The sequence below is a fragment of the Tasmannia lanceolata genome, unplaced genomic scaffold (genome assembly GCF_043159265.1).
Source record: "Tasmannia lanceolata isolate RefF3 unplaced genomic scaffold, GAP_Taslan_0.1 ptg000007l, whole genome shotgun sequence".
Taxonomy (NCBI): domain Eukaryota; kingdom Viridiplantae; phylum Streptophyta; class Magnoliopsida; order Canellales; family Winteraceae; genus Tasmannia; species Tasmannia lanceolata.
The window spans coordinates 22,522,239-22,550,147 of NW_027518684.1; the positions used below are offsets into that span (position 1 = coordinate 22,522,239).

General features: G+C 36.5%; 2 protein-coding genes across 2 annotated transcripts; both read left to right on the forward strand.

Moving 5' to 3' along the window:
- The first annotated feature begins 1,549 nt into the window (after positions 1 to 1,549).
- Positions 1,550 to 7,392, forward strand: LOC143882293 (short-chain dehydrogenase TIC 32, chloroplastic-like). The gene is made up of 7 exons (XM_077385814.1): positions 1,550 to 1,774; positions 4,217 to 4,448; positions 4,572 to 4,651; positions 4,788 to 4,947; positions 5,144 to 5,222; positions 5,652 to 5,736; positions 6,949 to 7,392. Exons 1-7 carry the CDS (start codon positions 1,669 to 1,671, stop codon positions 7,149 to 7,151), a joined length of 945 nt encoding a protein of 314 aa, XP_077241929.1. The 5' UTR covers positions 1,550 to 1,668; the 3' UTR covers positions 7,152 to 7,392.
- A 7,776-nt stretch (positions 7,393 to 15,168) lies between these two features.
- On the forward strand, positions 15,169 to 23,346 carry LOC143882294 (short-chain dehydrogenase TIC 32, chloroplastic-like). Its single transcript, XM_077385815.1, has 9 exons — positions 15,169 to 15,284; positions 15,392 to 15,608; positions 16,968 to 17,199; positions 17,932 to 18,011; positions 19,775 to 19,934; positions 20,128 to 20,206; positions 21,761 to 21,845; positions 22,351 to 22,394; positions 23,035 to 23,346. The coding sequence occupies exons 2-9, from the start codon at positions 15,503 to 15,505 to the stop codon at positions 23,188 to 23,190; spliced, it is 942 nt and encodes a 313-aa protein (XP_077241930.1). The 5' UTR covers positions 15,169 to 15,284; positions 15,392 to 15,502; the 3' UTR covers positions 23,191 to 23,346.
- The last annotated feature ends 4,563 nt before the right edge of the window (positions 23,347 to 27,909 follow it).

Genomic DNA, 27,909 nt, shown 5'->3' on the forward strand with positions numbered 1-27,909 from the left:
CCAACTATTCTCCGCGACTGGTGCTAGCATTCCTTCTTTTCTCACTCTTAGATTTCTTTGGATGCACGGCTTTTGGAAGGGGTTTTACTTGGGTTCAAGGTTTTAAATTTCGGTTTCAGAATGCGCGTTTCGTTCCTCGCTAAAACTGAAATTTGGGAGGAAATCAAATAAAATAATATTTTATCTAGTATAAATTTCAAAATTTCAGCTGAAATTTCGGGAAAAATTAAATAAAAAATAACATCCAGATTTTTCGGAGATTTTCCTTAAATTAGAGAATGAAATTTCCACCGGGTGAAATTTTGTAAAGTTTCGAGTTTACCCAATTTCGATTTCTGGGTTGATCGAAACCCGAAAATTCAGATTTCGGTCGAAATTTAAAACCTTGATTGGGTTTTGGGTGTCACATCATTAACAACCTCGACATTAGACCAATGACATCCCTGGAGACTATTGGGGATGTCTGGTGATGTGTCATTCATGTCTCCTTCCAATAAAATTCATGCCTCCTTCTAATAAAATTCAAGCGTAAACCTCTTTCTCTCTCCTATCAATGAAACCTATCATTACTCTAGGCGGTTGACAACTTACGGCTATTTTACGAGGTAAGTTCTAGGTAAATTCAAGGCTTCTCTCCTCTCTGTTTACTACTTACACCAGTGCTCTACGAAATAAATACCTGCAACCAAGCAGATCGATGGTTCTGATCAATTTAAATAAGTTGCGATTAGGATCAAGATTAAACGCAGTGTACTCAGTACTCACAATCAATGCCCAAAATCCTTAGTGGGGCCTGGAGAAGGACAAGAAAGGAAAGAATGGAGAGTGTTACTAGCATTCCTCAAGAGGAATTCTCAAATTAAAGAGGGAGTGGATTTCCATTTTATCACGTGACCACGGTCATCTAGAAGACTTCTGGATCAATGGGAAAACAATTTCCGTGAAAGAAAAATTCTTGGAAAATTGAGTTTCCTATTTTTGGCTAACTTGATTTCTTTCTTCAATTCCAAGTATAACAAGAGAACACTTAGAAATGATCACATCCGTTGATTTAGTGGGCCACCACTAGTCCAGCTCACTACCCTCAGCTTTTTATCAACCGTTTAAGATTAAGCTACCTATCAACAGACAGGATCAAAATTCAGGAGGTGGGCCATGCATGCCAGCCTCATTGCTTTATGACAAAATAATGAAAACATTTTGCCTTTAACAAAGGCTACTGATATTGGCACTACCATGTTTTAATATTCGCACGAACTCACCTTGTCTTATCTCATTTAACCAGCTATCAAAAGTTATTACAGTTCTCAAGAAACTGCTAGAAGGAATTGAAAGAATAAAAGACAAGGTAACTCTGTGCAATTATCAAAACATGGTAGTGCTAATATCACTTGATAACAATAAGGAAAAGTCCGAAGAGAAGGAAACTTTTTGACTAAAAAATAACAAAAAAACCAAAGGGCACGACATAATTGACTTGAAGATAACGGGAAAAAAACGCGTACGTGTGAAAACGTGGTAGAGAGGGAGCTAACTATGTGTATATAAAGAGGAGAATTTAAGGGTTGTTCACAAAGTCATAGACTGTTTGAATCTTTGAGAGAGAGAAAAAATACCATTTTGGTAAGTTAGTTTCTGAGTCTTTTAGAATTTTGAGAAAGAAACAAAATGCCTTTCTTTGCATGCAAAGGGCCATCTGGGTTTTCTGCTAATTCAACAGCAGAGGAAGTTACTGTAGGGATTGATGGAAGTGGCCTTACTGCCATTGTTACAGGTGGGTTTGGTTTATAATTTGTGTTTGTTGGTTTTTTTTTTTTGTAGGATTTTTGGTTGTTCATACGTGATTTCTGTTATTTGGGTTGATGAATAAATGGGTTTTTGGGTAATTACTTGGATAGTAAGAGATGGGTTCAGTTTGGAAATTTGAATTTTTTTCATTTTTTGTAGGATTTTTATTTTATTTTTTGTTTTTTATTTGGGTTTTTTCTGTAATTACATAGGCAGTTAGTTATGGGTTCAGTTTGGAATTTTGATTTTCTAGCATTTTTTGTAGGATTTTTTATTTTATTTGTTTTGGAAATCTGATTTTCTTGTATTTTTATGGGACTTTTATTTGTTTTGTTTGGATTTGGGTATTTAGAGATGGGTTCAGTTTTGGGAATTTGATTTTCTATCATTTTTTGTTGGATGTTTATTTATTTATTTGGATTTGGGTTGTTTTTCTGTAATAACTTGGGTTGTTTTTCTAGCATCTTTTGTTGGATTTTTATTTGTTTTGTTTTGGATTTGGGATGTTTTTCTGTAATTACTTGGGTAGTTAGATCTGGGTTAAGTTTGGTATTTTGATTTTCTAGCACTTTTTGTAGGATTTTTATTTGGGTTGTTATTCTGTAAGTATTTGGGTATTTAGAGATGGTTTTGGGTTCAGTTTGGAATTTTGATTTTCTATCAAATTTTTATTTGTTTTTTTTTTTTTGGATTTGGGTTGATGTAGACTTATTGGTTGAAACGGGTTATGAATCTGATAGATAGATGTAGAAAATTATGCTCCTTCTCTACTTATTGTAGTTGGGCCTGGTGCAGAATTATGGAGGAATTTTGATTTTATAGCATATTTTGTAGGATTTTCATTTGCTTAGTTTTGGATTTGGATTGATGTAGACTAATGATAATAAAAGATAAAACGGGTTATGGATCTGATGTCGGGGAACCGGGTAGAACTCACCCTTAAAAGCTAGCCGTTAAGGGCAGGGTGCCAAGTCCAGAGTTACCACACCCTGACTCTCTGATACTGGGGAGTCAAGTAGAACTCACTCTCAAAAGCTAGCCGTTAAGGGGAGAGTGCCCAAATCCTTATAAGCCCTTCCACATCCATTCACTCTTCTTAAATTTGATTCCAATAACCAGTTTTAGACTCCCAATCGATTGTCAAAATCCAAAACAAACAGGGTCTTAGTCATATAATCGTGCTCAATCTTTTCCACTTTTTGTTTTGTTTTCTTATTCTTTTTTTTATAATGGGACCATGAAAACAAAACATTGTGATTTCTTAGTAAGGGTGTCAATTTTGACTCGGGCTCGAAAGCTCGCTCGAGCTCGGCTCGAATCCTTAACGAGCCGAGCCGGCTTGCTAGGCTCGTTAAGCTTAACGAGCCGAGCCCGAATTAGGCCAGGCTCGGCTCGGCTCGTTAAGGCCCGTTAAGAAAAACAGTCATATATAAATATAATATATAAATATAATACGGTAGCAACTGAGGCATAATCATGACTTTTTTCAGTAATCGTCATAACTTACCATTTGGTTTATTTTTTTAGTAATTGTCATAATTTCCTACCCGTATTTGGTAATATTTCATTTAAAACTATATACATTCAGATATTTTACTTTTTCGTAATGATGACTTTTTTTTTATTATTTGGCTTTTGCTACCGACATTTGCTACCCACCTTGGCATTGCGAATCTCGCACCCTTGATAATCCAAACCGTGATAATCCACTGTGATAATCCAAACCGTGATAATCCAAACCGTCCATTTGATACGTATATTCCATAATATAACCCAAGCTCCGATCGGCTCGCGAGCCTAGCCTAGCCGAGCCTGGTTCGAGCCCGAGCCGAGCCTTTGAGCTTAACGAGCCGAGCCAAGCCTGGCCAAGCTCGGCTCGGCTCGGCTCGGCTCGGCTCGGCTCGCTTACACCCTTATTTCTTAGTCATATAATCATGCTCAATCTTTATCTCCTTTTGTTTTGTGGTTCTTTTTTATAATGTGAAATTCCACTGTTACATGCACTTCTAAAACAATACCACCTCTGCTAATTTGACCTAAAACTCTATGGCATTTAGATTGGGATGTGGTCTCTTGTTTGCTCTTGTTGGGTTTATTTTATAACGAAGATTTATGAAACCATGGAAATTACACTATTTTTTATATAATGAAGAGCAGCAATTGGGCCTTTATAATCTTCCACTGATGTAAGAATATTGTTATGATTTCTTTTCCTTTCTTGTGCAAATTTTTTTGTTGATTTAGTTACATGGCAAATTGTTCAGTGCTCTGCTAAGTGTGTTTTGCGTTTGAATTATCCTAACCCCACATTTTCTATATTCTGGTAATTTATGTTTTGGGTTACTTCATTCTACCATGCCATCGATGTCTTCAGTATCCTTGTAACCTTTCTGTCATAAATCTTAATCTATATTAATTGTAATTGCAGGAGCCTCCAATGGCATTGGCACTGAGACAGCACGTGTTCTTGCATTGCGTGGGGTTCATGTAATTATGGCCGTTAGGAATGTTAAATCTGGTGGGGAAGTCAGAGAAAAAATCATCGCCGAAATCCCCAGCGCCAAAGTTGATGTCATGGAGTTAGATCTCAGCTCAAAGGCATCAGTAAGAAAATTCGCATCGGAATTCAAGTCCAGGGGTCTTCCACTGAACATCCTCATGTAAGAAAATAAAAAAAATTGGAGTTACTGTTATCAAACCTCTGCTAAGTGACCTCTAAAGTTTGCTTAATTTCTTTTTATCACTAAACATGATATTGATTTCTTTGTCTTTTTTATTTAAAGTAACAATGCAGGAATTATGGCTACTCCCTACAAGCTTTCAGAGGATGGCATAGAGATGCAGTTTGCAACTAACCACATAGGTAGGTGTTACATACTTACATTGTGTCCTTCATTAATATGTATATATGTATATTTTAGTCAAAAGAACTTGTCCATTGAGAGTTCTTTTGATTGTCTGGTTTAACGATTTTTTTTTTTTTTTTTTTTTTTGTGCAGGTCATTTTCTTTTGACCCATCTTCTTCTAGATACCATGAAAGAAACAGCCAAGAATAGTAAAATAGAAGGGAAGATTATCAATGTTTCATCTGATGGTCACGGGTTTGCAAGTCGTTCGGGAATTCCTTTTGATTTAGAGAAGCTCAATGATAAGCCAGGGTAATGTTACTGGAAAACCACTCGCAATTCATTACTCTCAGCTTTGTAGATTATATTTTTGTCATTAATGATCTCAGCAATAGAAACATAGCTCCTCTCTTTAGTAGTTCTTTTTTCTGTTTTCGCTTGGAAACGTTCTGCAAAAAGCAAAACTCATGACTCTTTTTTTTCTTCTTCCAACTTGTTCTACTTGCAGGTACAATGGTCTCACTGCATATGGCCGATCAAAGCTTGCTAACATATTGCATGCCAATGAACTTGCCAGGCGTCTAAAGGTACTTTATTATTAATGAGTTACATTAAATGAGGTTATGCTTAAGAAGTAAAATAGTAGATGAATCATATTAAACGAAAGTAGAAACCATTTCTGGGTGGATTTGTTACAATGATTATTAAAATTAGAAACTTTTTTTCTGTATTTAAATGGTATGTTACTTCTATGCTAGTGGATTCTTTATGTTGTATAGGTTTTCATACAATTTAGACTTTGGGGTGGTCATTCTTTTCTATACATATAGCATTATTCTTTTTCTTTCCCCTCGTTCTCTTTTTAATAAATTTTTTCACCATTCAAAAAAAGAAACAAACCGCGTTCTTTGATGAACTGTGGGTTTCATCTCATAATGTGTAATAATGGCCACATTTTTTTTTTTGAAATGCTTGGATTGGGCATGAAAACTGTTGCTTACACTCTCTTTTTACAGGAAGAAGGGGTTGATATAACTGCTAATTCACTTCATCCTGGAAGTATCCAAACCACTCTTCTTGCGCACCGCACCATTGTACACGGTAAATCACTTTCTTAAGTTGTTTCTTTGTTGGGTACTTACTGTAAAAACTTAGAAAGAATAGCTGACTGTTCAAAACCCGCCTAGTTAACTTGAATCGGTACTTTGATTTAGAGATTTGATGCATCAACTCAGAAACTAGCCAAAATCTGTAATGGTTACCATAAGATCTTCAGTTTCTTTGCTTAAAAAAGTTATAGCAGAGCAAATACAAGTATTAGTAGCATAGCAAAGCAAAAATGCGTTCCTCGTCATTAATATGTTTTTTCGCAGTAATTGTGGCCTCTCGGGAAAATCGACAACTGCATCTTTGATGCACTGCTAGTACATCATCTGAGAATTTGAAATTGGCTAGTGGTAAATAATTTTAACAAGCCAGTTGACCGTTGATTCGACAAGATTTTGAGGAAAATCAAGTAATCACAAACTTCTAGAATCTGATTTTGGCTTACCATTGAAGCAAAATTGATGAGTGGGTCTGATGGGAAAAGGGTTTTGTAAGAGGCGACCGAATTTTTAATCATAATTTGAAAATTCAATGAAAACTTCATGGAGTAACCTTTTCCCATTAAAAGCATGAAAATTATGAAATATCCCATATTTACATACAATTTATGCATGCAGACCGGTACAAACACATCTCTCTCTCTCTCTCTCTCTATATATATATATATATATATATATATATATATATCTCTCTCTCTCTCTCTCTCTCTCTCTCTCTATATATATATATATATATATATATATATATATATATATATGAGGAAACTGTTGGTGAGCTTAAGCGCACCAAACTTATGGTGCGCTTAAGCTCCCCAATCACATGGGTCCCACTTGTTCTGTGGTGATCCAAACCATTCATTCGCAAGGCCTTATGATAGATAGGGGGTGTACCAAAAATCAGCTCCACAGGATCATCCTAACCCCTCCATTTGTGGATGACATGTAAGGGACTTTCAAATGAATGCTTTGGATCATCCTAACAAAGTGGGCCCCCATGTGATTGGGGAGCTTAAGTGCACCATAAGTTTGGTGCGCTTAAGCTCACCAACAGTTTCCTCATATATATATATATATATAGTTTACTATGAAACAACCAATTACTCCAAAAGCTTAAGCTGTTAGAGTTGGTTTTATTTAGTCACTTTGGAATGCAATGGTCATTTTCTTCTTCTTATCTTGACAATTTTCTTCGTTTGTTTTGATATAGGTATTATCACTTTTCTCGGCAAAGTATTTAAAAGTGTTCCACAGGGGGCGTCAACACAGTGCTACCTTGCATTGAACCCCCAAGTCCAGGGGGTTACTGGCACCTATTTTAGTAACAATAACGTAGCCAAGCCTCAAAAACAAGCTACAGATATGGAATTGGCATCGAAACTGTGGGATTTCAGCCTGACTCTGATTGAGTAATTTGTTTCAACCACAACCCAAGTTACATATATGGAATGTGCAAAGAACGAGGGGGATTTCATGTTGACTTGTGACTATGATTATTATTTTTTTCCTGTTTTTCCTTCTATTCGGATTGTAGCTTGAGTTTTATCCAGTGTTGTGCTTGTATTGTAGCAAAACCTATTTTCTAGATGGGCTATTGGGGACATGAATAATCTTTGTATCCTATATAAAAATGAATTGAGATCCTTTTTTGCAACCAGTGTTTCCAAGTATCAGGGAGGTTCTAATGTTTTAGTTTTCTATTTATTACGTGTTTACTTACCAACTTCTCCAAAAGCTTAATCTGTTGGAGAAGGCATTATTTAATCTTTTATACTTTAACAACCCTTCACGTGTGACCCCTCTTTCTTTGCGTTGGCCTACACATGGCACATGTGGCCCCACTTTTGGGTTTGGCCATTGCATGTAGATTTTGCTATCAAGGAGTTTTGAAACCAGGCATTTGCTCTGATACCATGTATCATGCTAACTTATCAACTTCTCCAAATGCTGACTTATCAACTTCTCCAAAAGCTTAAGTTGTTGGAGAAGGCGTTAGCTAATCTTTTATACTTTAACATTATGCTAAGATAGGAGTCCAAAATTTTGTGGAAAAAATATGGAAAAGAACATTGGATTTCCCCAAGGGTCAGTTTGGTTGCCACTGAGATCGGGAATCCCCTCGGAATGAGGTGAAAAGTGTCAGTTGGTTTTCCTAGGTCTCCCCTCAGGTCTGATGATATAAAAGTAGACGGGAAAGAAGGTTGTTGGATTGATGAAATGTGATAAAATGGTTAGAGGGTAGTTCATCTCTCCCTTGGTGATTTGCTCGTTGGATTGATGAAATATCCAACTGGGTGGTGGGTTCCTCTATCTTATATCAACATGTAAGAAGTTCTGCGAATTAGGGAGGAAAGGTTGTTGTAGGTTGGATTTGGAAGTCTTTGATTTCCTTCCCCCTTGAGGTGTTATTTTTGTTCTTGGTCTTCGTATTGTTTGATCATCTCAATCGCACGGGAAATGAATCCCGACCCATACTCTTATAGTAGAATCAAAAGCACTATAAAAAGGAACAGACCGATGAGGATGAATGGATTGTGACCAAGACATAGGTGGGTTCGATTCAAATTGGATCCCTTGACACCATTGATGCCTACTTAAAATGGATTATATAATGTTTGCGGTGATCGGGTGGATCGCGTGACCCCCTCACTCCTAATAAAAACCTAAAATCGTAAATCAATCTCTCTCTCTCTCTCTCTCTCTCTCTCTCTCTCTCTCTTACAATCTTATATGCAAATGGGTTTGAAGTTAAATATGATTATTTGCAAATAATGATTATAATAATTTTAGAAATCGATGACCCATGTGCGAATAAGATGAAATTAAAATAATCTTATTTGCAAATAAGAACCAAGTTTGGTGGCATCCAAGGATACCCTAAGTCCCTCTTCGATTGCAAGAAAAATATTTCTGATGGAAATTTTTTTTTCTTTCTATGATGTAATGAGAAATAATATGAGTGGCAAAATTAGATGGATATTATCATAAATTGAAGTTTCTGCTCCGTAAAAATTAAATAAGGTTGATTCAAGTAATCTTTTTACGTGTGTACAAAAGTAGGAAATTTAAAGATAATTTTCCTTTCCAAACTTCTCTAGAAACTTCCTGGAATCTAAATAGGGGTTAACAGTTCAGAGAATTTATATGATGGGTGGCCGTGAAAACACGTGAAGTCTTGGAAAACAGGTATGGCCCACTTTTTTTTATGATCCAAACCGTTCATCTGTTTGGGCACAACGTAGATAGGTTGTGCCCCAAAAATCATTTCCATTGGATGATCCTAACCCTCCAATCTGAACTGATCTGAATATGGAGATTTCCAAAAACCATTTATGGAATCTTCTACAGATCGGAGGGTTAAGATCATCCTATGGAAATGATTTTTTGGGCACAACCTATCTATGTTGTGCCCAAACAGATGAACGGTTTGGATCATCAAAAAAAAGTGGGCCATACCTGTTTTCCAAAACTTCACGTGTTTTCACGGCCACCCATCATATAAATTCTCAACAGTTCATTAGGACATTTAATGATGTGGCATTTAAGCCTTAAATAAGGGTATTTTTATCATTATCAACATTATGTTATTTACCTATACTTGGGTGACAATGAAATAATCAAGCGAAAAGATCACAAAACAATTTTCAATTATGAACATACGATTCCATTCCTAGAATCCTTCACCATCCTTGCTTAGACTTAAACCAAGCATAAAAAAAATGAATCAAAATATTTTATGAGTTTTTATAAGACGTAAAGCCTTACAACAACAAGGTAGAGGCACCACCCTTGATATTTGATCCAACAACAGCTCACTTATTGAGAAGCTGCTCTTGGATCAAATATCAAGGCGTACGTAGGGGTGGTAAAATTGGCCGAACCGAACCGGAACCGAGCCGACACCGAACCAAAAATTCAGTTTTGGTTTGGTTAAACCAAACCGATTCAAATTTCGGTTTGGTTTGGTTTGGGGATCAAACCGAACCGAAACCGAATATCTCCAATAATTATGAGTAAGGGGTGGTAAAATTGGCAGAACCGAATCGAAAATTCGATTTTGGTTCGGTTTCGGTTTGGTAAAACCAAACCGATTCAAATTTTGGTTCGGTTCGGTTTGAGGGTCAAACCGAACCGAAACCAAACCATTGCCACCCCTAGGCGTACCTCTACCTTATAAGGCCCTTATTATTGTAAGGCCTAGCACCATATAATTTCTCATATCTTATTAGGCGCCATATAATTTCTCATGTTTTATTAGGCATTTAAAGTTTTAATTTTCTATTTTTTTTTGCTAGGAAAATTCCCTTAATAATAATAGTATTATCATTTTAATTATGTTTTATTTATTTAGGAAAATGATATCAGCACAACCATGTTTTAATAATTTCACAAACTTAGCTTGTCTTCTCTTCTTTAATTGAGACTTGTCAAAGCTTTTTGGGGACTGTAATAAACTAATAACCCTTGACAGCTCTTTCAATAATAAAAGACAAGATGGTTTAGTGCAACTATCAAAACATGGTTGTGCTGATATCATTAACCTTTATTTATCCATTTTATTTAAAAATAATGCATCATGGTCAACAGAAATGATATTCCCACCCCATTTTCAGCATTCACCCTATTTAGTTTGTTTTTCTAAAAACCAACTTCATTTCCACCACTTTTTTGTTGTCTTTTCTTTAAAATAAAGTCATTTTCAGGGCTGGCAATATCATTTTAAATTTTTAGAATTTTATGTTTATATTTAAAATAGTGTTTTTTTGGCACAAAATGATAGAGACTCATTATCACGTCTCAAATTTATCAAATTGACCCATTTATGGCCGACCGATTGTACTGTACTTACAATTACATTAGCCACGTGTACGATCCAGATCAAGTTTGGCTACAAATTGTATTGGTGTGGGGCCCACAAGGTGGACTTTCCACCATCCTCATTATAATGCGTGAGTCACGCTGACATATCCAAGATATAAAAAAAAGCCAAAAAGATGTCTAGGAAATGCTAACATCAATCGCCAATTATCCTTCTCATCCTTCTCTAGAGCTCATTGGTCCACTGTAGCCGGATTTTTTAATCGGGACTGTTCATCTAGTTGGCCACAACGATTCTGTATGTGGGCCCACTAGATCAACGGTCTGAAATTTTTTCAACTCCATTGCAATTGAGTCAATAATTTAGATGATGACGATGACTGTTTTGTCAATTTGGAGCAAACAGCGGCGCCCCAATTGTTTGACTGTAATTGCAATTTTCTCATTGGGAGATGACAATATGCAAAAGGAGTCCTCTACTTTGTTTTATTTGCAATTGGGTCTTCTAGTTTGACAATTTCCAACTATAGTCTAAGAGTTATCCCGTTCGAATGAATTTTGCAAATTAGGTCATGTCATTAATTTGTGACTAAAATATCCATAGTAGATTTTTTTTTTTTTTTACTGAGTCTTTATCTGTGAAAATAGGGTTGGGCCGGGCTTTTCAAAACCCTAGCCCAACCCTGAATCCCATTATCTTAGCCCCGGCTTGCTTTGATCATAAGTGAGTAAGGGCCTAAGAAACCTCAACCCAAGCCCGCCTTGATTGGCCCTAATTGAGCCGGGCCGAGCCGGCCTTGATTAACACGAGTGAATATATATCTATTCACTCAAAGGAAATGTTATCAGCATAACCGAGTTTTTATAACGGCACAAACCGAACTGTCTTTTCTTCTTTAATTGGCTTGTAAGAGCATTTTGGAAAATGTAATAAATTTTTCAAGTACTAAAAGAGAAGATGGGTTGGTGTAAATATCAAAATATGACATATACTGTAAATGGGTTAGGTTGGGCTGGGCTGAGGTATCATCCTTGAGCCTGACCCGGCCCTTGCTTGAGCCTACAAAAGTGAACCCTGATAAATTCTGATATTTCACTAATTCTTGGATGAATTTCTATTGATCATAGCAATTGCTTATATAGAGTACATAAAGATAAACATAGAATGAAATTTAGATAACAATGGAAAGAGATAACTCTAATCTAATTCACTTGCCTAATCTAACCCAACCACTCTATCTAACCCATTCAAATCAAATCTTCCGATCTGATTTTATTCTCTAATATATCTACTTGCCCTATCAACAAACTTGCTTAATCTACGACACAGATAATCCAACAGTGAGATCAACATATTCTAACATGCCCCCTCTAACGGATATGGATTGGAAATCAATATACGTTTGATTACAATAGATAACCCAAAACAATAGAATTCCCAAAATTACAAATGTAATCAAAATCCACCAAATTCAATGCACATTGTCAAAATTCGATGACGAAGATCCCTTGATGATGATGACTGATGTTGCCGATGATGATGACTCATGTTGATTGCCGCTTCATTGGTGTGTCGTAAAGAGGGCTTAAAAGCCAATGGATCATAACAAATCATAGCCTCAATGGGCTAGACAATAATAGTAGGATAGCTCTTGAAAATTTGACGGGCAAGTGAATTAGATTAGAGATAACTCTAATCTAATTCACTTGCCTAATCTAACCCAACTACTCTATCTAACCTATTCAAATCAAATCTTCCGATCTAATTTTATTCTCTAATATATCTACTTGCCCTATCAACAAACTTCCTTAAACTACCACACAGATAATCCAACGGTGAGATCAAAATATTCTAACAAACTCAAGCCCGCCCTCCAGGTTGGAAAATCCAGTCCTTGTTTGGGCTCAAGGCGGACCTCGTAAAAGACCAAAATACCCATGATGCTACAGTTATATGTTCTGATAAGGTGGGTCCCACCCAACTCAATTCAAACCTATGCATGAGTGGGACTCACCGTTTGCCTCATTTTTATGCGTAGCTCTCGCAATCTCCACTCGAGTCAATGTCTATGGTGTGGCCCACAATTTTACACGTCATTTTTTTATGGGACACATTTTTTTTTTTACACCCATGTCGACTCGGCAAAACAGTACCCGTACCTGCAGGTACACCCGGCCCGTAACCAAATCCACGGGTACGGGTACCAATCTCGCAACCCGTGGAATTTGCACCCGTACCCGTGTCCAGCGGGCCGGGCCTGGGTGCCCGATGGTTTACCCGGGCTAACCAAATAATAGAGTATAAATGGACAGTTCCTATTCCTTTTAACAATATTCACCCCCTATTTTTCAAAATAGACTATTCAGCCCACACCATATGATGATCTAAACCGTCCATTTGATGGGTCACAAGGTAAATAGGTTGTGCCCCAAAAATCATTTATGTTGGATGATCCTAGCCCTTCGGTGAACAGTCCAGTTTGAAAATTAGGGGGATGAATATTGAAATAGAAGGGCGTGAATTTATTGTTGGTTTACCCGCTACCCGGCCCAGCCGGGTTGGGTCCTAGTTGATGAAAGCCTACCCGTGGAAATCACGGGTATTTTTTACCCATACCCACCGGACCCGTACCCGTACCCGCATGGGTCTTACCCGTAACCGTGCCGGCTGACTTTTGCATGTGACAGCCAATGGGGGACAAAATTTAGGTGGAATTATCAACAGGACCCATGCTTTTCAGAAATTATTAACGAGGGACAAAAGAGGTCTTGTCATTAAAAGCTGGATGAAAATGCCCTTTTCTTAAGCAACACTTTTTGCTTTTCCACTTTTCCCTCTTCTCTCTTCTTTCCTCTTTTTTTTTTTTTACTTTTTCATTTTCAACTTTGTTTTTTTACCTTACCAGTCATCTTCTTCATCATTTAGCCACCATTGGAGGCGAGAAAACTCGAAAATTTGAAATGTGAGTTCATTCCCATCTATCTCTCAATATCTAGGTTTTGTTTTTCATTTGTTTTAGCGTTTTGCATTTCTCCTTCTCCCTTTCAATGGAGGATGAGGAAGATGAATCGTAGGGTAGAAAGAAAAAAACGTGATATTGAACGAGTGAAAAAAAAAAAGGAAGTAGAAATGTGTTCATAAGGGACTTGATAAGCCCATTCGGAATTTGGTAACCCCATTTTGATACTGGATAACCCCAACCCCAGAGACTTGAAAACCCCCTTCCAAAACTCTACTACCCTTTGGCAATTTTAAGGGACTTGATAAGCCCATTCGTAAATTGGTAACCCCATTTTGATACTAGATAACCCCAATCCCAAATACTTGAAAACCCCTTCCAAAACTCTAGTACCCTCCGCCAATTTTCAAGGACTTGATAAGCCCATTCGAAAATTGGTAACCCCATTTTGATACTTGATAACCCCAATCCTAGAGACTTGAAAACCCCCTTCCAAAACTCCAGTACCCTCGGCCAATTTTCAAGGACTTGATAAGCCCATTCAGAAATTGGTAACCCCATTTTTGATACTAGATAACCCCAATCCCAGAGACTTGAAAACCCCCTTCCAAAACTCTAGTACCCTTGGCCAATTTTCAGGGACTTGATCACCCTATTCGGAAATCAGTAACCCCATTTTTTATACTAGATAACCCCAATCCTAGAGACTTAAAAAACCCCTTCCAAAACTCCAGTACCCTCGGCCAATTTTCAAGCACTTGATAAGCCCATTTGAAAATTAGTAACCCTACTTTTGAGAGTTACTAACCCCCTTTCAGAGAGTTGATAAACCCCTTCTGCTACAAAACTCCTTGCCTATAGCAACTCTTCTAATGGCATTACAATTCTGCTCATGATAGAAATAACAAAAGAAATGGATGTTGTTTTCATTAAATGTGCTTCATGTATTACATCACGATTTGTGTATTACAAAAAAAAAAATTAAGCAAATCAAAAAATGTGTAGCCATCCATTCATGTATTACATCAACTTTTTCTTATACAACCACTTGTCTTCCAAAAAAGTGAGTGAAGCCATCCATGCATTCTCTCCAGAACTCATCCTAAAATACAAATCGCTTAAACCCTAAACAAGATAAATCAGAAATAGAGGAATGAAAAATAGTGCAAAAACCTAAAAAAAAGAAAAAAAAACTTAAATACAAAGAGTAGATGGTAAGAACTCAACATTCAAGTTTTCAAGATTTGCCATCAACAATGGTGGCTGAACAAGGAGGAAGATGACTAGTAGGGTAAAAAATAAAAGGTGATAATGGAAAAGTAAAAGAAGAGGGAAGAAGGAAAAAATAAGGTCAAAACGTGTTGTAAATGCCAAAGGCCATTTTCATCCAGCTTTTACTGACAAGACCCCTTTTGTCCTTCGTTGATAATTTTTGAAAAGCTTGGGTCCTGTTGATAATTTTGCCAAATGTTTGTCCCCCGTGGGTAATTGTTCCTAGATGAATTGAACGAATAAGACAAAATCTGTCAAAATGTCAACTACCTTTGGTCTTATTGAAAACTTATCAGGCAACCACTATCAGGTTATTTTGGTCATTTTGAGTCTTTTCTGTCTTTTCCCGTACATTTTGGTCCTTTTTTCAGTCAAACACAAAAATCTACTATGCGTATTTTGGTCGTAAATCGATGACAAAACGTCAAAACCTGATTTGCAAAATTCCCTCAAAAAAACTGTTTCAGCAAATAAAGCAAAGTAGAATACTTCTTTTGTAAGAACCCGTTTTATTTTTCATATCTACTAGATTCTATTCTTCTGTTTCTTCTTTTATTGCCTTAAAAAAATGACTAAAAAGTATTATTCTTGTGTATAAAACAGGGGTGAAGATCCAACCACTCTTAATTCAGCATCTTTGGGTTGTGAGGAATTGAGCTCTTATTGAAATTCTGGTAAATTCTTATCTGGGTTTTGGAATTTGGAGAAGAAAGGATGCCTTTCTGTAGCAAAAAAGGACCTTCTGGATTTTCAGCTAACTCAACTGCAGAGCAAGTAACAGAAGGGATTGATGGAACTGGCCTCACTGCCATTGTTACTGGTGGGTTTGCTCTTGAATTTCTATTTGATGGTCCTTTTGCTAGGGTGTTGCATACTTACATAGACATAAATTTTGTTTGGGTGAATATGGATGAGTTTTATTTCATTTGAAAGAGGACATTAATATCATCACATATCTTGTTTTAAATTTAAAATGACAAAGTCAAGCATATCTAAAGTTGGACTTTAAAATCTGTCCAAAAATTCTTAATTTACAGTCTTAAGAAAACAAACTTGAACTCACTCATCACAGAGAATATCTCTCTTAGTGAGGTTTGTTTCATTTGAAAGAGGTGTGGAATTCTGTTTAGATTTGTGTAGGATTTTTATTGGTTTGCTTTGGTGTTTAAGTTGATGTAAACTCTGATTATATGAGTTATGGATCTGATAAGTCTAGAAAAGTTTGCTGATTTTTTAGTTATAATGGTTGGGTTTGGTTTGGAATTCCGTTTTACGACCTTTTTGGAGGAATTCTGTCTATGTTTTTCTTTTTTGGTGGATTTGAGTTGATGACAACTATATAAAAGATAATATTTTATCAATATTTTCAAAACTATTTTTTATGTATATTTCTTGGTGTGTTTGCAATATTTTCATGATATTTCTTCTTTTAAAACTATATAAACATGGGACAACAGATGTGTGTGCCTCTTGCAATTCAACTGCGCGCCACAATATGTGGTTTCTCTTTTATTTTCATTTATTTGTATGTTTGCAATATTTTCATGATATTTCTTCCTATAAAGTATATAAACTTGGGATTTTTGTTTCGGTGAAGGTGCAATAGATGTCTGTGCCTCATGCAATTTCAACTGCCAAAATATCTGGTTTCTCTTTTTAACCCTTTCTTTCTGTATAAGAAGATGGAGAACAATAAGGCCCCGTTTCGATTGCAAGCAAACCATTTTTGAGGGGAAAATTTTCTTGGGCAATTTTTTCTTTCCATTATTTAGAGTAAAATGGATATGATTATGGTTAATTTAGAGGAATATCATCATAAATTGAAGGCCCCTCTATACAAAAATGAAAAGTGTTGGTTCAAGTTTATCTTTTTTCCTGTCTAAATAAAAAGTAGAAAATTTTTCTTTTAAACTTTTCTAGAAAATCCCTGCAATCCAAACAGGGCCTAAAGGAGAACTTTGTTATTTCTTATCTAAGCAGGTCCAATCTGTAATTTGAACAATAGTATTAGTGTTCTAGACAATTCGATATCTTTTTGCTTGGATTATTTGAACTCTGCGTTCTCTATATTTTGGTAACTTTTGTTCTGGGTTATCTGATAACTTTGCAGGCATATCTCTTAATCCATTTCCATTATAATTCTTTTTTGATACAAAACGCATATTGATTGTAATTGCAGGAGCATCTAATGGCATTGGCACTGAGACAGCACGTGTTCTTGCATTGCGTGGAGTTCATGTAATCATGGCCGTGAGGAATGTTACCGCTGGGAATAATGTCAAAGAAACAATCGTCAAAGAAATATCCACTGCCAAACTTGATGTCATGCAGTTAGATCTCAGCTCAAAGGCATCAGTTAGGAAATTCGCATCGGAATACAAGTCCAAAGATCTTCCACTCAACATCCTCATGTAAGAAATCAAATAAAATGAGTAGCAATGACCAAAGTTCTTTTACTGTGTTCCCTGTGCATAGTTGTCAAACTCTTAAGACTCGAACAAGTCAACTCCCGAGTCAAGTTGAGTCATTGGGCTTTCGAGGCGAGTCGCATGGGTGAATCACCTCTGTTGAAGACTCGTCCGAGTCGTTTGGTGACTCGAACGAGTCACTGGGTGTCGACTCGAAAAAAAGACTCTTACGAATCGAGTCGAGTTGCTAGGCCTGGGCTTTCTTGTTTTGATGGTTGAAAACTTGGGAGTTGGGACCTAGAACTTAATTTTTTTTGTGCATGCAAGTTACAAGCATATTGTTATTTATATTTTTGGCTTAGTGCTTTATGTATGTGCTATTGGGTCATATTTTTTACATGCTTCATCTTTTGATATATATATTTTTTTCCATCCAAAATTCTGTTCTTGCCAAAAACTCTTACGAGTCACGACTCATAAAATTAAGAAATCGAGTCATGAGTCGAGTCACAGGTTGACAACTATGGGAATCACGGGTTGACAACTATGGCCCTGCGCGCATTCATGCACATATTTTCCGTGATGTGGCTTTCCTGTCTTTGACCAAAAATGACATCATAAACTCGCTTAGTTTCGTGACTTTCTTGTCTTTGACCAAAAATGACATCGTAAACTTGCTTAGTTTCAGTATCCTATTTAATGGGAAGCTGATTTCTCTGCCTTCTTTGTTTGAAGCAACAATGCTGGAATTATGGCGACTCCCTACAAGCTTTCTGAAGATGGTATAGAGATGCAGTTCGCAACAAACCATATCGGTATTTACCACACTCTAGCCACTATTAAATTGTTTGTGTACACCTTAGTTAAAGAAACATGTCCATTGAAGTGGTTGCTTTTTAATGGCCTGAATGAGCATCAACTTCTTTTTTTTATTTTAATCAACAACAAATAGGCAACTATTTTTAATGGTCAATTTTACTGCTTCCCCTGTGTTTGTTTTCCTACCTAGCAGCTTATAATTGCTTTGGATTTTGAGATAGTTCCTCCTTGCTATCAACAAAACAGTGAGGAATCCTAACTAGAATTCCCTTATATGTGTTTCTAACGGAACATTATTTAGTTTAGAAAATATTCATAAGTGACTTTATTATCTCATTTAGGTGGTTTGATGTGGTGAACTAGCCCAAAAGCTTGTCTACTATGTGCATCAGGTTACCAGCTAATCTGTTTTACAGACTTTCTGTCATAAATAATACTTTCCACTGAATGATTTTCAAGTAAGATGAAACTAAGGGAACTCCAACAAGGATTCAAAGTATTTTCAATAACAACTGATTTGATCTTCTGAATTCACACATGGAATAGTTGTCACCTTCACGGCCATGTTCACCATAACAAATGGGCATTCAAACTATTCAAAAAAGAACAAGAAAAAAAGACCAAGTGGGCATTCAATATTGTGAGTAGTTGCTTCGTTGTTAAACTACAATGTTATCGGAACTCCGACAAGGATTCAAAGTATTTTCAGTAATCTTTAGCAAGTCATTTATCATGTAATATGAAAAATAGCTTTTTGATTTGGCACTCTCCTAGATATGTGTATCATAACATGATGTATACCTTATCAACATCTCTGTTGGTGTAAAACACAGCAGTATATATCTTTGTAGCATCAAGGGCATCCATCTGATATTACAACCACCATCAATTGTCTTCATGATTAGTTGATTACGTAGCCCTAAAAAACACAATTTGGTAAAAAAATGCTATGTGGAAATTTTAATTTTAAGATTACTGATTGAAAGGAGATTGGAAGATAGATTTGGAACTTGCATAGGATCAAGACATAGGATTAACATGAAGGTTCTCTTTTTCATTTGTTAATGCAACAGGGCAATTTTAATTTTAAGTAGGATTACTAATTGAAACGAGATTGGAAGATAGATTTGGATCTTGTTGTGCAACAGATTAATACATAGGGTTAACATGAAGGTTCCTTTCTTCATTCGTATTAACAAATGAAACATCAACTGTTTTTTACTCTTTCTCTACCAAGTAACAAGGAGATAGGATCATTACGTCAACTATTTTTTAGTCTCTCTCTCTCTCTCTCTACCAAGTAACAAGGAGATAGTATTCTTACCTGTCACATGACCTAATGGCCCTAAAAAACTGCGATCCAGGACGAGTCCTTTATTTTAATTTTAATTTCTCCACACCTTTCATAAAGGCAAATGACATTCCCACATCCCTTGATTCAATGATGGCACTTTATTCTTTGCTTTACACTTTAGAAATTGGTTGTTGAGAGCATTTTGTATACTATAGCAACCTTTAAAAGAAAATTAGAAAAGTGTAAAGTAAAGGGTATACTGCCATTATTGAATCAAGGATGTGGGAAATGATAATAAAGGGTATACTTCTATCATTGAATCAAGGGTGTGGGAATATCATTCCCCTTTATAAATATGTGTTGAATTTACAATGTTTCTATTTCATGCCTTGAAAATGTTTATTGATCTTATAATTTCCCTTTTTTCCTTCATATTCTTGACGAAATTTTATCACCGTGATGCAGGTCATTTTCTTCTGACACATCTTCTGTTGGATACCATGAAAACTACAGTACATAACAGTAAAATAGAAGGAAGGATTGTCAATGTTTCATCCGATGGGCACGGTTTTGCAAATCGTTCAGGAATTCCTTTTGATCTTGAGAAACTCAACGATAAGTCAAAGTAATTTTATGGAAAAACCATTTACGGTCTCATTAATTTCAGCTTTGTAAATTCCATATTTAGGATTAATGATCTTTGCACATTAAATGTATCCCTGCTCTACTGTGGCTTTTAATTTTTAATTGGAAATGCTTTGCAATAAGCTAAACTCGGAATTGTTTCTAATTTGTCTTCCGACTTCCCCAACATGCAGGTACAGCGGTCTTGTTGCATATGGTCGATCAAAGCTTGCAAATATATTGCATGCTAATGAACTTGCCAAGCGTCTGAAGGTATTTGATTAATGTAGGACTTTCAAACAATTAGGAAACACTTAAGGAGTAAAATATTTGGTGTATCATACTCAATGGAATTGGAAACCTTCTGCTGAGGTACAATTATGAAGTGTTAATTGAAACTTTGGCTTGGCTTGTGCTTGTGCTTGAAACTTATGTCTAACTCTGTCTTGGGAACCCAACAAAATCCAAACCTTTTTACTTGTCCTCCGAAATAAATCTAATTTATATTTGTAATATGGTTTTGGAAGGAGCAAGTAATCAATACTGAATACCAGGGAATGACCATCAGTTATCTATATTTGATCTGTGGTATGGTTTTATTAATCGGAATAAGTTACCTTCCCCGCAAGATGATCATCTTGTTTCTGTTCATATGTATCACTCTTTGTATTTTCCTGTGTCTTTTATGTTTCTGTACGATCTGTTGCTCGAGTAAAATCTGTAAGGTTCCAGAGAAGGTAGTTATCATTGCTAAGCTTAATGGCAACAAGATGAGAGGATATGGAAGGAAGTTGAGGCGAATTTGAGGAAAATGGAACATGAGGGCATTTGATGAAGGATGCTAAAATATTGAGAGAGTTACAGGTTTGCGAAAGTGTGAAACGGGGATTATGGAAGTTTTAGGATGTTGGGATAGGGTTTAGGGCTTTACGAAGGTAGGAAATAAAGAGAAATGTTTTTTTTAAAGGTGGGATGTAGATGGGAAATAGAGTATCAAGGAGAAAGAGGACTGAGGAAAATGCTCAAGGCTCATCTAAATCTCCCTTAAATGGAAATTACTGGTCCAAATTGCCACTTTTCACCATTCCCTCTATCAGTTTTGTTTATATCCCTCAAAAGATTTCTATATTGATTATTTAACTATTTCCAAGATGTCTACTTTCCAATTTTTATATCCTGGTTCATGAATATGTTTGCCTGTTAAACACTGATGCGAAACATCGATACGAGAATGTGTAACATACAGGATGCATGGACTCGAAGCATTGAAAATTAGAACAATTAAAATGCAGGAAATAAATGCCAATTGAACTTATGGAAAATAAATGAATATCAGAACAAAATCACATGCTGACAATTGTCTTACAAATGAGACATGCTCAGTATATAATGATCTATGCACGGTCGATGTTATAAAGTTGTTATTCTAAAACGCAGGGCTTTGAGTAATATCTCACCTGAAATATAATTCACTATCATATATCATGTAGTGTGTAGTTAACTCTAATTATGGACTTTCTCCGTTAATTAGTAACCGATTATGCATCTAGTAATGTGTCACATGATATAGCTTAAGTTTTGTTGTTTCCAGTACAAATTGATATTGGAACAGCGTATATTTATGAAAAAGGATACTGTGTGTTTTACCTCTCAATTCACCAGTTATCCTAATATGGCATCAGTTACTCTAATCTCCACAATATAGGACCTATATATGTCCCTGACCTTCGTTTCATTCCATAATGTATCATAATAACAACTTGATTTTTCTGTTTATATGCTTGCATTTAGCATGCTACTAATTTCTTGTACTCTTTGTTTGTACAGGAGGAAGATGTGGACATAACTGCCAATTCACTTCATCCGGGAAGTATCACCACGAATCTTCTGCGGCATCACGGCATCGTATATGGTAAATTACTGTATTAAGTGCTTGGATGGTTAAACTTGAAGGAGCATTTCATTGCTTAGAAACTCACCAATAGGGGAAAAACTGAAACCCATTTTCAAGGATTTTTGTTACTACACGGCTCTTTGCTTCTCGTTTTGAATTTTGATTTTGGTTTACTTTTTGACACTGGGTTCTTGAAAAAACTGACAATTTTTATAAGGGAGAAACTGAAACCCATTTTTAAGGATTTTTGTGATTACACCTCTGGTGCTTTGCTTCTCGTTTCGTAGCTCCTATCTTCTTCTCTCAAAAACAATGTTGAATCTACCACTAAACAAAATTGATATTAGACAGGCATATATGTTACATTCATGATTCATCTCACATGTATGTGTGCATGCTCTCTCTCTCTCTCTCTCTCTCTCTCTCTCTCTCTCTCTCTCTCTCTCTCTCTCAATTTCGTGTATTTGAATGCCTCTTCCAAGGGTTTGTAGACTGACTATATGCTTATGTTTTTTCGATGCAGGTCTTCTCACCGTTTTCAACAAATTTTTTAAAACTGTTCCACAGGTAAGTTTGAACCTGACTAGGCCCTTTGCAAAGCAAGGGCATGAAAGAACTTACACCCTTTGAAACTTGCTATCGATATTTCATTCATGATGTCTGTTAAAGTATAAAAGATAAATAACGCCTTTCTCCACCAGCTTAAGCTTTTGGAGAAGTTGGTAAGTTAACATGGTATCAGAGCCAAAGGTCTCGAGTTCAAACCTCCTGGATAGCAAAAATCCACATGCGATGGGACCACATGTGCCACGTGTTTGCCAAGTGGTCCACACGTGCGGGGGAGTGTTAAGGTATAAAAGATAAATAACACCTTTCTCCACCAGCTTAAGCTTTTGGAGAAGTTGGTAAGTTAACAATGTCCTCAAATGGACACTTACATAACCCAAAATTATTGGAATCAATTGGGAACTGAAATTGGCACCCTCGACTTCATTTTAAACTTCTCTTGTTGGTTTCCAACAGCTTGTTGGGAACTGTAACTGCCAATGGGAGATCTTTTAATATTAGAATGAGGGAATATCAAAACAAGTGGGTGCGAATATCAGTTCCCTAATCATAACTATAGAATCATAGTGATGTATTCGTTGCTTATTTATTCCTCTGTTCATGCATGTATCATTTGCCTAACTTTGAACTTTTTTTGTAGGGAGCGGCAACGCAGTGCTACGTGGCATTGAATCCGCAAGTCAAGGGGGTTAGCGGAAAGTATTTTAGGGATTCTAACATAGCGAAGCCACAAACCCAAGCTACAGATATGGAATTGGCGAGTAAACTCTGGGAATTCAGCATGAGTTTGATTTAGATAATGTGGTTTTAGCCTCAGCCCCAAGCTATAAATATGGTTGTGTTGAATAAAGTCATAAACTGTTGGATTTCAGCTTCAGTTTGATTCTATGATGTGCATGTAACATAACCCATATATGTTATATATATAAAATGGTCAGTTTGTTTGTTACAATCAGTGTTTGAACTTTGAAATATAAAAATCCAGCAGCAAAATTTTTACAAAAAAAAATAATAATCAAGAACCATAATATGAAAATATGTAGTTTTTCAGCAAAAAGATTGAAAAAAGATCTCAAAACAGGTTTTACAAAGGAAGTATATTCACATTGCTACTTACATAATGATATATCATATCGCATATTGATATATCATTTGGGAGCAGATATCTGCAGTTCTGCACTCCTATATTTTGATATTGGTAGCCTTTTCTACTTTGATTGGCTGGTCATGGCTTGTTGGGAATTACTACAACCAACCAGAAATGCTGACTTGAATTTCAAAGATAAACCTAAAGTAGTACAGGGAATTTACATAAACCTATAACAGAACTGGGAACTTGGCATTATTTTCACGGGAATTGGAGATTGTAAATCAAGGAGTTAGGGCTATGTATGGGGTTAGAATTTGGGTTGAAAACAAGAGATGAAAAGGAAATATTTGATCCAGCACCACCTTGATGATCCAGCAGCAGCAACTTAAAAGGTGTGCTGATGTTGGATCAAATATCAAGGACAGTACAGCTAGTACTGATCTACATGCTCATCCACTGTATAAAATCCAGCAGGGGGGAAGGGTAAGTTGAGGGCTATTGACTTTAGGGTCAATTATAAAATCTGGTGGGGAGGGGAGGTAAGTCAAGGGGTATTGACTTTTGGGTCAATTACTGTTGCATGAGAAAGTGTTGAAAATATAATGTGAAAATGCTGATTGTAGAGAAAACTCCTATAAATGATAATTTATTTTAAAAAAGATGAAATTTATGGACCAATATACCCTTAGTTACTTTTGGCTTTGACTAACAGATTTTGGGTTTGACAAAGCAGATGTCAGGTTCAACTAACAGATTTTGGGTTCAACAAAGCAGAGTTTGGGTTCGACTAACAAAATTTTCACGTTAGAGAACATGTAAGCAATCGGTTCGCCTTTTTTAATGCACTAAGTTTCAATGCTAAGTGTTGAAAGCGCTTTGTGCATGTACAAATAGAGATTTGGGCTTAAGAGGGTTGGATTCCTAGGGTTTGAAACAACCATTCTACTCTCACCCCCTAGACAGTGTTTGGGGCATTGTTTTCCATCATTTTTTTGGGGGTTTAACGGATATAGAGTTTTGTGGTCTTTAAATTCGCTTTTGCATCTCTCCATCTCACAAATCACTTCTTTCACCTGCGTAAAACAGATTCTTCCCCGCAATACATTCGTTTCTCACTTCTGTTCTAAGACCCCAATCTGGTTAGTCGAACCCAAATTTATTTACAAAAACCCAAATATGTTAGTCGAACCCAAAATCTGCTTTGTCAAACCCAAAATCTACCTGAGGGAATTTTGGCCCTTGAATATCATTTTTTTAATAAATTAACATTTATATGACTTTTCTCATCAACTAGCATTTTCACATTATATTTTCAATACTTTGACATGCAACAATAATCTTCCCTTGACTCTAAAATTTTAGCCTTACCTTCTTTTACGTTATTGGTTACAGACATTACCAAGTTGCATTTTGGTTTAATTCAGACCACCCAAAGTATCAGACGGCTATAGCTTGGCGACGAAGCATTTTAGGCTTCGCTGCGACGTAGGTGAAATAGACTCATCCTTGATTTTGCCCTAAAGAAGTATTATATTGAGAGAACGGTTGGTTTCTACACACAAGTGTAGATAAGTTATCTACACACTAGCTTAAAAATACAGTGGAGGGCATATTGTTTGGGTGATCCAAACCATTCATTTGATTGGCCCTCACATAGATAGGCTGTCCACAAATAATCAGCTCCATAGGATCATCCCAACCCTACGATTTGTGGAGGTAAAATGGACGTGTATAAACCTTCACAAATCTGTCCATTTTTTGCCTCCATGGTTTGAAGGGTTAGGATGATCCTATGGAGCTGATTTTTTATGGACACCCTATCTATGTGAGGGCCAATCAAATGAATGGTTTGGATCACCTAAACAATATGGGTCCCCATGGTATTTTAAGCTATTGTGTAGATAACTCATCTACACTTGTGTGTAGAAACCGTTCTCTCTATTATATTTTGCTTTATTTGCAAAAACAGTCTACTAAACCGGGTGTGGCTCGTTGGCTTAAAGTCATGGGTGGGGATACCCTATGTCATCAAAAAAAACAAAAAAAAACAGTTCTAGTTTGACAATTAACAAATAGAGTCATCACATTCGTGTGACTACTGCAAATCAGGTCATTCCATCAATCTGTGACCAAAAATACTTGTGATAGATTTTTTGACTCGGTAAAAACACCAAAATATCCTTATATGTGAAAAGATGAAAATTACCTCGTAAAAAGAACAAAATACCCTCGACGCTCAATGATATATTTTGAATCAAGGATGTGGGAATATCATTTCTATATGCACTAGCATTCTTGGCCCATGCCATCAAAACAAGAGCTGTTAAATCCTGGGCCCCACCCTATGTATAGGCTTGGGTGGAGATCATGGACCTACCCATCAAAACATAAGGTAAAATGGTGGGCGTGGCACGGAGCATGTGTTTGAGCTGAGTTGGTGAGACCTAACCTATAAAAACAAATCAACTAGCGTCAAGGGTATTTTGTTCTTTTTATGGTAGGTAAGCTGGGATTGAACCTACAACCTCAAGGTTGAGATACAATGCCTCAACCATTGAGCTATAGGCCGAACCCTTGGTATTTTGCTCTTTTTACAAGGTATTTTTCTTTGTCTTTTCACATATATAGACATTTGACATTTTACAAGTTAAAAAATCTACGAGGGTTGCTAGCAAAGTGGGATCCCATGCTGAAAAAAAAGAAGAAGAAGAAGAAGAAGCATGGGATCTTCTATCGTGGCACATGTGCATGAAACAAAAAAAAAGTGGGGCGTGTGTCTCCACTAATGCTAGAGATTGCCAGCTCGATGAGCCACACTTACCCGTCTTTATTTTCTAGAAGGGATCCCATTTTAGAAGTGTTTTCTAAACTCTGACATTGGTATTTTGGTCACAAATGACATGACCTGATTTGCAAATTACACTCAAATGTGATGACTCTATTTGTAAAGTTTTTATATGGTGTGGAACTGTGGATGTTCCATTATTTTTCATAGGATGTGCCCCAAAAATCATTTCCATAGAATCATCCTAATCCTCTGATCTAGAGGGAAATGTACTTTATGGAAACCTCTATAGATCTTAGGGTTAGAATCATCCTATGGAAATGATTTTGGGAGGCACAAGCTATTTACGTTGTGGCCCATCAAATGAGCAGTTTGGATCATTCAATGGAGTGGATGGGCCGTACAGTAATACTTGAAAATATTGGACCATATACGGCCACACCGTATAACATCTCTCCTATTTGTAAATTATTGAGATTTTATACGGTGTAGATTTTATACGGTGTAAGCCCTTATAGTCCCTTATTTTTCACTACAGACCACACTATAGGAAGATCCAAACCGTCCATATGATGGGCCTTAACGTAAATAGGTTGTGCCCAAAAGATCATTTCCATAGGATGATCCTAGCCCTACGATCTATAGAGGTTTCCATAACATGCTGTTCATCTATAGATCGGAGGGCTAGGATCATCCTATGGAAATGATCTTTTGGGCACAACCTATTTACGTTATGGCCCATCATATGGACGGTTTGGATCATCCTATAGTGTGGTCCGTACAGTACTTTCTAAAAAATAAGGGACTATAAGGGCTTATACCGTATAAAATCTCGTAAATTATCAAATAGAAAGCTTATATGAAATAGAGTGTATTTTTGTCATTTTATGAAGGGAAATAATATCTGCACAACCACATTTTGTCATTTGCACCGTTTTAGGCTTTTAGCTTGTCTTTTCTTTTTTAAGTGGCACGTGTGAGCTTTTTAAGGAACTGCATTAAACTCTTGACATGTCTTTAAATACTAAAAGACAACATAGGTTTGTGCAAATATCAAAACATGGTTGTGCTGACTCATGGGTTGCCCACATCCGTAGGGATAGTCCCTCCCGTCTGGGGGTATGCCTATGTCTGTATGTCATGAAAAAAAAGTGTCTTTTTAAGGGATATGCCAGCGTCCATCGCAAAAGATAATTCGTGGATGGCCTGTTGCATGTGAGAACAGCCACCTTGTGAATAAAGACAAAATCTGCTGAAAAGTGAGCGTATGTAGCTGCTCTCACATGCAGCAGGGCCATCTGCGAAATGTCTTCTGCCATATACACTAGCAAACCCCTTCTTTTTTAAAAAATAGAAAAAATTGTGTAGCTATCATGGGCTACCTTTATTTAACAAAAACGGATTCCCGTTTTGTTTGTAGCACTTTTTGACAAAGTTGCCTTCGCAAATTGGTAAATGCTTCTCGATTTTTGCATGGGTACTAATATTGGCACTACCATATTTTGATAATTGCACTAACTCATTTTGTCTTTTACTGTTTAAACACTTGTCAAAAGTCATTCCACAACCCAAAAAGCTCTCAGAAGCCGATTAACAAAGAATAGACAAGCTAAGTTCGTGCAACTATCAAAACATGGTAG